Source organism: Mercenaria mercenaria, unplaced genomic scaffold, assembly GCF_021730395.1.
Source record: "Mercenaria mercenaria strain notata unplaced genomic scaffold, MADL_Memer_1 contig_889, whole genome shotgun sequence".
NCBI classification, from domain to species: domain Eukaryota; kingdom Metazoa; phylum Mollusca; class Bivalvia; order Venerida; family Veneridae; genus Mercenaria; species Mercenaria mercenaria.
Window position 1 is genome coordinate 38,817 of NW_026463800.1, and position 12,184 is coordinate 51,000.

Below are 12,184 nucleotides of genomic sequence, written 5' to 3' on the forward strand. Positions count from 1 at the left end.
GTGACCTACTTTCACATTTCTCAAGCTACAGCCTTCCAATTTGGACCACATGCATAGTTTTGTGTACCGAAAACAACTTTGACCTTCACATTGACCTAGTGACCTAATTTCACATTTTTGAATGTACAGGCTTCAAATTTGGACCACATGCATAGTTTTGTATTCCGAAAAAAATTTAACCTTGATTTTGACCTAGTGACCTACTTTTACATTTCTCAAGCTACAGCCTTCAAATTTGGACCACTTGCATAGTTTTGTGTACTGAAATGAACTTTGACCTTTACATTGACCTAGTGACCTACTTTCACATTTTTAAGGTACAGGCTTCAAATTTGGACCACATGCATAGTTTTGTATTCCGAAATAAAATTTGACCTTGATTTTGACCTAGTGACCTACTTTTACATTTCTGAAGCTATAGTCTTCAAATTTGGACCACATGCATAGTTTTGTGTACCAAAATGAACTTTGACCTTTACATTGACCTAGTGACCTACTTTCACATTTTTGAAGGTACAGGCTTCAAATTTGGACCACATGCATAGTTTGGTATTCCGAAATAAAATTTGACCTTGATTTTGACCTAGTGACCTACTTTTACATTTCTCAAGCTACAGCCTTCAAATTTGGACCACTTGCATAGTTTTGTGTACCGAAATGAACTTTGACCTTAAGATTGATCTAGTGACCTACTTTCACATTTCTGTAGCTACAGGCTTCAAATTTAGACCACATGCATAGGATTGTGTACCGAAACAAACTTTGACCTTGACATTGACCTAGTGACCTACTTTCACATTTCTGAAGGTACAGGCTTCAGATTTGGACCACATGCACAGTGTTGTGTACGGAAATGAAATTTGACCTTGAGCTTGTCAGTAAGTCTTGAAATTTGGAACACTCAAAAATGGCACATTGGTGGGCGCCAAGATCACTCTGTGATCTCTTGTTAATTCATTTAATACTAATTTTCACTACTAGAATTATCTATTGCATTAAAACATAACATAAAAATGATTAACATATAGAACTACATGTTCATAGTTAAACTTGAATATTGTACATGTGAATATAACACATGGACAATGAAAGTAATATTCACATTAAAACATACATTAAATTTTGCAGTTTACTCTTTTTTTCGAGTTCCCTCTTTTTTCACATACTTCACTTAAAGGTAATGGGCAAATATGAAAAAATACGCTAAGTAATGGGAATAACATGCTTCCCGACAATTTTGAAACAAATACCAGATTATCATTCAAAATCACCAATTTGAAGAAATTACAATGTTATGTATATCAGATAATAGACATGTACGTCGATCTAATTCCGTCTTTGTCAAATTAAATAAAAAGTGTTATTTTAAATTACATGTTTGAATAAAAATATATTTTTAATTCATTAACTTATAATTTATGATTCACATATATTTTTGCCGTTAAAAGATATAATCAAAAGATTAAATACATATCTAAAAGTTACGCGAGTAATGGGAATAACCTTCCCGACTCTCAATTTTGAAACAAAAACCCGATTATCATTCAAAATGACCAATTTGAAGAAATTACAATGTTATGTATACAGCAAATAGCCGCGGGCAAGGTATAAACTCCGCTCATTCCATGTGGTTACAATACCCCTAATTAACAGTGTAAAGTCAAGATTATCAAGATAAAAGGGATACTCGCGTTAAGATGGTATAAAGGGAAACAATCAAATTTAAACAACTTGGCTTAATAATCAAGGGACAATACTCTTCGAAACACGGTCTCATTTCTGGACATGTGACAATTATGTATTTGCCAGTCTGTTTGTGTGTCTATCTTTAGATGATAGAGATGCTCTGGTTAACTTCAAATTATTTTCCTGTTACTCTGCTAGTTCAATACCTACTTTGGATGTAGATTTCTTTCATATAAGAAAGCTATCCAGCTAATGGTGGAAAGTTGGTTGTTCTACACAGAGGCCTGCCTGTCCTGAAATACTGTCCATGAATGAAACGGAAATACTTTTAAAATATCCAAAAGTATTCCTCCACCATTAAAATACTGAAAGTTGCATTGTGGCCAAAATTGTGGTTGTGTAACTTAAAAAAAGCTTAATATTTCTATTTTTGCTGCCCCGGGGCACATATTCATCCACATTTTAATCTGAAATCTAGACAAGACTTTAAACCTGTATAGATTCAAACTGCCATATCTTCCTTAACTTCCTTTGTAATAAATTTATATTGCTGAAACTTTGCTTAGGTTTTTAGGTCAACTATACAAAGTTTATGGTGAGCTATCCTACTTGACCCGGTGTCGGTGTCCGTTCTGCTTCTACACCTTGGATAAAATTTTGATGCACTTTTTAGCTCACCTGAGCCAAAGGCTCATGGTGAGCTTTTGTGACTGCTCAATGTCCGTTGTCCGTCGTGCGTTCGTCAACATTTTCTAAAAAAATCTTCTTGAAAACCACTGGTCAGAATTACACCAAACTTCACAGGAATGATCCTTGGGTGGCCCTCTTTCAAACTTGTTCAAAGAATTGAATTCCATACAGAACTCTGGTTGCCATGGCAACCGAAAGGAAAAACTTTACAAATCTTCTTGTCCAAAACCACAGGGCTTAGGGCTTTGATATCTGGTGTGTAGCATCATCTAGTGGTCCTCTACTAAAATTTTTGAAATTATCCCCCTAGGGTCAAATATGGCCCCGCCCCTGGGGTCACATTGTTTATATAGACTCAAATAGGGAAAACTTTGAAAATCTTTTTGTACAAAACCACATGGCCTAGGGCTTTGATATTTGGTGTGTAGCATCATCTAGTGGTCCTCTACCAAGATTATTCAAATTATCCCCCTAGGGTCAAATATGGCCCTGCCCCGGGGGTCCCAAGTTTTACATAGACTTATATAGGGAAAAAAGTTTAAAAATCTTCTCTGAAACCACAACACTTGGACCTTTGATATTTGCTTTGTAGCATTGTCTTATAGTCCTCAACCAAAATTGTTAAAATTGTACCCCTGGGGTGAAAAGAGGCCCTGCCCTGGGGGTCCCAAGTTTTATATAGACTTACATAGGAATAAACTTTAAAAATCTTCTTGTCTGAAACCATACGACCTAGGCTTTTGATATTTGGTATGATGCATTGTCTAGTAGTCCTCTACAAAAATTGTTCAAATTATCCCCCTAGGGTCAAATATGGCCCCGCCCCGGGGGTCACATGGTTTATATAGACTTATATAGGGAAAACTTGGAAAATCTTCTTGTACAAAACCACTCGGCCTAGGGCTTTGATATTTGGTATGTAGCATCATCAAATGGTCCTCTACCAAGATTGTTCAAATTATCCCCTTAGGGTCAAATATGGCCCTGCCCCGGGGGTCCAAAGTTTTACTTAGACTTATGTAGGAAAAAAAGTTTAAAAATCTTCTTCTCTGAAACCACAACACTTAGTCCTTTGATATTTGGTTTGTAGCATTGTCTTATGGTCCTCAACCAGACTTGTTCAAATTGTACTCCTGGGGTGAAAAGAGGCCCTGCCTTGGGGGTCCCAAGTTTTATATAGACTTATATAGGGAAAAACTTTAAAAATCTTCTTGTCTGAAACCATATGATTTAGGCTTTTGATATTTGGTATGATGCATTGTCTAGTAGTCCTCTACCAAAATTGTTCAAATTATGCCCCTGGGGTTAAAAGAGGCCCCACCCTGGGGTCACTTAGTTATTATGTGAGTTGTATAGGAAAAGATACTTAAAAAATCATCTGATCCTATTTCCAAGACTGTTTAATTATAATTACCTGATGACACCAAGTAATATGATGTCACTTGACTGTGACCTTGACCTACTGACCTACTTTCCTGTTTTTTAAGATACAGCCTTGAAATTTTGATGACATACAGAACAAATATTTTATGAATAATGCCTCTAGGAATTTAAATAGACAATACATAAATCACAGATGTTTGGCGACACACAGAAGTCTCATCATTTTCATGACAAGAAGTTAAACTTTATGACATAACATGTATACTGTGGTTTCATATTTTTTATTTGGTTTTATCAGAAATTATAGTCTAAGCTCCATGCTAGAAGTTGAATGACTGAAGTTATTTTCTAACTATCTAAAGCAGTTTATATCAGGAATAGTTCTATGTTTTACAGGGACCAACTTACGAAAAAAAAGGCAGAACTCAAAGGTTAGTCTTATTTCTTATGTATCAGTTTGTAAGAATGGACACAATTGTTTGCTGATCTTCATGTAATAATTTCTTGTTGTTTTTCTCAAGTTTGTTTCTTAAGGTTGTAAAACACGCAAAGTTTGTTTGAACTTTATTCTGGGAATTTGCTCCGATTTGTCTTACTTTATTCATTAACATACATGTTGTATATTTATATACATGTTCAAAGAGCCCCAAATCCTGTCTCAGGCAATCTGACTGAAACTTGCAGGGTGGTATTTCCTTACAGCAGTTAATATCTCTGCTTTAATATTTTTAAATACTCGAGCCAGTAATACTAATATATATGTACCTCTAATTATAATATCGTGTGTATACCAAGATAATGATGGCAACCTACACTGAATATTAACATACAGGTTACGTGTCTGCACTTTATTAATTGACTGTACATAGAGGGACTAGCTATTTAACAAAGAAGTATAAAAGCATCCATAATTACTCTCCCCAACTGCATACATATATATACACACAAACAGACACGATTTCCCGGTAGGTAAGTCTTTGGAGTTAGGTGGTTTCAGTTTATATGTGATTTATGTTTTAAATTGTAATATTTTCTTCTAAATAAACGTAACAGACTAAATAGGATATCTGCCATGAATGGACCTCAAAATCAGGACCTTGCACACACAAGGTGGGTTTGATTGGCCTACACACTTGTCATTACAGTGTGAACGGCAGCTTGCGACAATGGATCATCATCTAAGTCATCACTATGGAAGCTAGTAAATATGTGCACTCGGTAGTTCACAGTACATACAGAGACTAGCTATTTAACAAAAAAGTATAAATGCATCCATATACTCTACCCTAACTACATAAACACACATGATTTCACTGGACTTATTTCTGTTACTTTGGAATATAAGAAAAAATAATTACATGTTTTACTGTATTTTTGCTAATATATTTATGAAAATAAACATGCCTGTACGGGTTAAAAATACACCAGCTTTTCAGCTCACCTGAGCACAAAGTGCTCAGGCTGAGGTATTCCCTTACAGAAGAAAAAGGCCTGCTGCATACTCTTGCTGTGTACATACAGCGTATATGATGCGTACATGATGTGTACTGAAATCAAGGGCTTTAAATAGTACGCAGGATATACACCGCACATACACCGATACGTTTGTAGTACACTTTTGACATGCAAATGAGCTCTGCCGCGTACTACTTGCTGTGTACATGCTGTGGACTACATAGTACACAGGATGTACGCTGGAGGAATTTAGTATGCGGGAAATAGTATGCAGCATGTACGCGGCACATACACTTTTCACATGCAAATGAGCCTGCGGTGTACTACCCCTGCGGCGTACATGCTGTGTACTCCTGCGGCGTACATGCTGTGTACTCCTGGCCCGAGTCCTGCGGCGTACATGCCGTGTACTCCTGGCCCGAGTCCTGCGGCGTACATGCTGTGTACTCTTGTGGCGAAACTGCTGTGATAATGTAAATTCCTTACCCCACCAACTTTCGTACAGTATGCAAATGCTGATCATTTGGACAGAAAAAAGATAAGTGACATGCATCAGTTAGTATTTACCCTTACCAAAATAATGTAGATTGATGTTATCAAATAAATTAGTATGCTTTTCTTCATCCACTTTTCAATGAAATAAATCATTTTTTTGTAGCATGTAATTTGGTAAACATTTGAAGAAAATGGCGTAACTGCATCAAGGGGAAACGAACTTTAATGCAACTAAATATAAGTGTTATGATTTATTATAGACGATGTGTGCGTAGTATGTATTTATTTTGATTAAAATCCATCTGAGAACAATCTAGGACTGGAATTATATAAGCATTTATACACTTTCATGTCCGTAAAAAGTAGCGCGCCAAAAAATTTTGGATTCATTTTTTCCAATGAGGAGAGCGCAATTAGCCAAAAGCGTTCTGAAAATATACGAGCGGCAAATCCGATGAACAACTTTTTAATTTGGTGAGGCCTTAATGAGTTAACATAATGAGCATTAAAGCCTTTATAAAACATGATAGAATGGTGTTTTGCTTAAGAGTATTCAAATAACAGCGAGAGCTATTAATTCTTCTCATTCGGGCGCTGTTGAGGCATTATCTTGGTAATTATTTCATGTATTACAAAATTTAATGCAACGAAGTTCAAATAAGGCTTTTCAATTATCCAAGTTAGAAAGCTCCAGGATTAATTCAAACTGAAAAAGAATATATTTTTACACTGCAAGCAAGGTGCAGCTCAGAAATCACTAAGATGTAAGCTTCACAAATGAACATTGCAAATAGTTTGGCAAATTTTCATTGTTCAGAATACCGGTAATCTGAACTATTCTATGCTATTAAGATAAAAGTTACTCGGAAATCAAGTTCTTGCTTCCAAAAAAAAAAAAATGTACAAATCCTTCCTGCATGAAGTGTACTTCAGACTTTTACCTAAAAAAATTCAAAGTATAAACACCAAAAGAAAATATACAAGTCCCTCCCGCGTATATGAAGTTTACTTCAGACTTTAACTTATAAAAGAAAACTAAGTATAAATGCCAAAAGAAATTGTACAAGTCTTTCCCGCGTATATGAAGTGTACTGCACAAATTTCAAAGTATCTGCGGTGTACATGCAGTGTACTATTTTCTTGTACAAGTCCCTCCTGCGTACATGCAGTGTACTCCTTAAATTTTCAGAGTCTGTGCTGCGTACTTGAAGTGTACTAGTGACCTCCTGCGTACATGCTGTGTACTCGTCGTAATAGTACGCGGCATATACGCGGCATGCGGTGTATGTAAAATGTACTCCTCTGGCGTACTACTGTGTTCACGGCATATACACAGCAAATACGCAGCATGTACGCCACAGAGGCTTGCTTCTGTAAGGGTTGTGATCGCTCACCGTCCGGCGTCCGTCCGTCCGTTGTACGTCCGTCCACACTTTCCTTTAAACAACATCTCCTAAACCAACAGGCCAATTTTGATGAAACTTCACAGGGATGTTCCTTGGATGGCCCCCTTTCAAAATTGTTCAAAGAATTGAATTCCATGCAGAACACTGGTTGCCATGGCAACCGAAAGGAAAAACTTTAAAAATCTTCTTCTCAAAAACCAGAAGCCCTAGAGCTTAGATATATGGTGTGAAGCATTGCCTATTGGACCTCTACCAAGTTTGTTCAAATCATGACCCTGGGGTCAAAATTGACCCCGCCCCAGGGGTCACTTGATTTTACATAAGAAAATCTTAAAAAATCTTCTTCTCAAAAACCAGAAGCCTTAGAGCTTAGATATTTGACATGTAGCATTACCTAGTGGACCTCTACTAAAATTGTTCAAATCATGACCCTGGGGTCAAAATTGACCCCGCCCCAGGGGTCACTTGATTTTACATAGGAAAATCTTCAAAAAATTTCTAAAAATAAACCAGAAGGCCTAGAGCTTAGATATTTCACATGTAGCATTGCCTAGTGGACCTCTACAAAATTTGTTCAAATCATGGCCCCCGGGGTCAAAATTGACCCCGCCCCAGGGGTCACTTGATTTTACATAGGAAAATATTTAAAAAATCTTCTTCTCAAAAACCAGATGCCCTAGAGCTTAGATATTTGACATGTAGCATTGCCTAGTGGACCTCTACTAAATTTGTTCAAATTATGACCCGGGGGTAAAAATTGACCCCGCCCTAGGGGTCACTTGACTTTACATAGGAAAATCTTCAAAAGTTTTCTAAAAATAAACCAGAAGGCCTAGAGCTTAGATATTTCACATGTAGCATTACCTAGTGGACCTCTACAAAAAATTTTTCATATCATGACCCCCTGGGTCAAAATTGACCACGCCCCAGGGGTCACTTGATTTTACATAGGAAAATCTTCAAAATTTTTCTAAAAATAAACTAGAAGGCCTAGAGACTCGATATTTGACATGTGGCATTGCCTAGTGGACCTCTACAAAATTTGTTCAAACCTTGTCCCCCGGGGTCAAAATTGACTCCGCCCTAGGGGTCACTTGATTTTACATAGGAAAATCTTAAAAAAAAATTCTAAAAATAAACCAGAAGGCCTAGATCTTAGATATTTGACATGTAGCATTGCCTGTTAGACTTTTACAAAATTTATTCAAATCATGACCCCTGGGGTCAAATTGACCCTGCCCCATGGGGTTACTTGATTATACATAGAAAAATCTTCAAAATTTTCTAAAAATAAACCAGAGGAGCTTAGATATTTGACATGTAGCATTGCCTAGTGGACCTCTACAAAAAGTTTTCAAATCTTGTTTTTAAAGTTACTTAAAGAAAATTTCAGCTATATTTTCTCATAATTCTTTTGATTGATTTCTATTATGATCTTTTGACCTTGAAGACTTGTCCTTAAGTGCAATGATAACAGGTGAGCGATATAGGGCCATCATGGCCCTCTTGTGTTAAATTCATTACCCGACACCTTTTTGTTTGTTTGTGTCGGGTTTAACGCCGTTTTTCAACAGTATTTCAGTCATGTAATGGCGGGCAGTTAACCTAACCAGTGTTCCTGGATTCTGTACCAGTACAAACCTATTCTCCGCAAGTAATTGCCAGCTTCCCCACATGAATCAGAGGTGGAGGACGAATGATTTCAGACACAATGTTGTTTATCAAATCATCACGGAGAACATACGCCCCGCCCGGGAATAGAACTCATGATCCCGCAATCCGTAGACCAACGCTCTACCTACTGATCTAAGTGGGCGGGCTTTACCCGACACCTAGATAAGGATAGGCGAGGCAATGCATTCGGTAACCGGACAAATAGACACAAGTTGACATTGTCGGTGTCACGTAAATTTTCAAAGCAAGAACATGAGCACCATCTGAAGTGATAATACAATACCTGTTACTCCTAAATTTCAATATAATAAATGCAGCATATAACATCTATATATGTAACAAAGCAAGATGCATTTTTTGCCTCAGTATTGTTACATAGTTTACATGTGTCTTAATTTTGGTACCCAGGGCATGTACGATACAAAGCAGGTATCCAGCTCAAGGTTTCCCAGTGTCAATTTCATGCTTTTCCATCTACTTTTAAGAGCATTGATAATAAAAAGTGCATTTTTTAAAACTTGCTGAAATTGTGACAAAACAGGTTCTATGATCACCACATATTGTAGGTTCTTATTAAAATGCCAAAATATATTGACTAACAGTTGACTGGGGCGGAGGAAGGGGGATCCTGACACCAAGTGTGTGTGTTTTGTTCCATATATTATTAGTTACCATTTATTTGTTTAGGTATAAAAGAGACAGTTTATAAAGTGTGCGGCGATCAGAACTTCGATGAAAGGCTCTCAAATATACAAGAAAAAATGGGGAAAGTCAGAGAGTAAGTTATAATTTAATCTGAAGAAAACACATGATTGTATTTACTTTTTAAAAAAATGAAGCATGGTCAAAATGTTTAGGCCCCTAGTACTTATATAATACTTACTATATAGAGCATTTCTTTGCAAATTTAGTATCTTTTTTTTTTAATGTCCATTTTTGCTATTGGATATTGTGACCAAGCTTAGTACATATACAGATGTTCTGGTCAAGGTCACTGTTACTAAAACTAGAAGATTGTTTCTGAAAGGAATAGGTTGTTAAATTGCATTAAAACTTGGAATTTAAGAAGCTTGCATGGATGCCGTGGCTTTAAATGTATTTTGGGTTGCTTAGGTCAAAGTCAAGGTCATCGTTATTAAAAACAGAAAAGAGGTTTTCTCACGGTACTTCTAGCTTGTATTTTGTTAAGATTATGCCCCTTTATAACAGAAATTTTGTGACAGTTTTGCATGTGAACATGTTTCTCAGGAACTCCTTGACCAAATGTGTTCAGATTCTCCACATGTCTTTGGCGTCATTGGATTACCTCACATGGCAAGGTTCATACCTCTGGCCTACCTTTTAGCAAAATTATAACCCTTTTTCGACTTTTGCTAAAACTTCTGTATGTAAGCTAGTATTAGTTAGAAGGGCTTCAAATAGTCAAAGGTGCTGTCATTAGACAGCTCTTGTTATTTTATTATATAGTATGCATCAGTAAAAGCTAGGATGTGACCCTTAACAAAACGTGAAAACAAGAATTGTAATTTTCTGAGTGGTAAAATTTAAGGACCTTAGTTCTGACTGAATGCAATATAGAAATAAGCTCCATGCCTTTTGAAGAAAGTGAGTCAAAAAATGTTGATTTTTCTTCCTGTTCAGAAAAAAAGTTTCTATGTTTAGTATTACAACATTCCTGTTCTGAAAGACGGAAAAAAAACATAGAATGATTTCCCAAACTGAAAATTGCCCCTGCTGTAGATGGTTGCTTATGTTTAAACATCTGCATCAAAAGCTTATGTCCAATGAGCTAAGTGGGTAGAGCTGAAGACTATGAATCCAAAGATTGCATGTTTGAACACCAAGTTATGCAGATGTTCTACATAATGACTTGGCTGAAGATATCGACCTCTGATTCATGTGAGGAAGTTGTCATTCTTTTGCAGAGAATAAGTTGTTACTGGTCCAGAATTCAGGAACACTGTATAGGTTCATTGACCACTATTATAACTGAAATACTTCCGAAAAAAATGGCATTAAACTATGATCGGATAAAACATTTAAGGTCCTGAAGGTTACAGAAAGTTTCAGTAAGCATGGGTTCATTTTAAGAGAGGAAAATTACATTAAAGAGGTATATCAAAGATCTGGGTAGAGAAAATCCTTTTTGCCCATTATGTCACCATTGTTTTAACACATTACGGGATGTTTATGATCTTTTGCATCAGGTATGTTTCAGTTATACTGGTGGTGGGGTACTTTTGATTCACACTGTACCAAATGTATTACAGTCAACGTGGGTCTTTGCTGGGTACTCAAGATTTCTACAAGAAGTATTCAAAGGATTTAGAGAAAGATGACCCATGTTGTCCACTGTGTCACAGAGGTTTTGATACACAACAAGATGTTCAAAATCTCTTGCTTGAGGTATGTCTTAACAGTGTCATACTTCAGTGGTGTGAATATATCAGTTCAGTCGAACCAGTGGAAGTATACCAAGGATTTAGAAAAGGATGGCCAAAATAGTTTGCTATGTCACAATGGCTTTTGTATCCAGTGTTCTAAGCCTTCAAATGGCTCGACTTGTTGACTCAGTAGGTAGAGCATAAGACTTCATTGTTATGGATCTCAGGAATTGATTAACTGAAAATCTAGTTTAAAAGTCAGATTTTTATTACTGGAGCTAATTGCTAGATCATTTGGTTATCATGATTTTTAAATTCAGTAAAATATGGTCATCATGATTTTAAATTCAGTAAAATAATTACTGTATGTATGAGAAATTGATTGAACATTGAACAGCTATCTTAATGTTTGCTGTTTGATTTTCAGCTGAACGAGAAGTTATGCATGGTACCAAGCAAACTGAAGAAAGCTGATGCAGAAATTGATGATTGTCAAGAAAAATATGATGCTCTGTTGCAGCTGAAACCTATCAAAGAAAATGTAGGTGTCTTATTTTTTATTTTGTAAACTTTTTCTTTTCTTTTGTCTAGCTTGTAAGTACCATAAAAAAAAACTGACATGCTTGCCTGTGTAAGACACGGTTTTCCCAAACTGAGCCACAGCTATGGTAAAGGCAGCACTTGGCAGTAATAATATTTAGAATCAGTATTATCTTTTATTAGTCCCCTACTTGTTAAAAACCAGGGATGGTAAGATTGTTCTTTTCCATCCATCTGTCATTCCGTTCATCCTCTGTTTAGTGTCTGGTCCATAACTCTGTCATTCATCAAGGGAATTTAATATTACTTTCAAATTGCATAAATATTTCCCATAATAAGACACCATATCATGCACTAAATGCAAACCCCTATCTCAAAGGTCAAGGTCACACTTGGAGGTCAAAGGTCAGCAGGACTTATTTCCTGTCATGTCTGTACTTAATAATTAATGAAAGGATTTTAATATTTCCT

The 12,184-nt window shown here is 36.3% G+C and overlaps 1 protein-coding gene across 1 annotated transcript in view; it reads left to right on the forward strand.

The window, feature by feature from the left end:
* The window catches only part of LOC123557604 (DNA repair protein RAD50-like), a gene marked incomplete at its 3' end in the record, with an annotated part of 49,730 nt that extends 38,560 nt beyond the window's left edge, over positions 1–11,170 (forward strand). Inside the window, 3 exon segments of the mRNA XM_053536275.1 lie at positions 4,156–4,190; positions 9,477–9,567; positions 11,060–11,170. Of these exon segments, the coding sequence (XP_053392250.1) occupies positions 4,156–4,190; positions 9,477–9,567; positions 11,060–11,170 (237 nt within the window).
* Between the last annotated feature and the right edge of the window lie 1,014 nt (positions 11,171–12,184).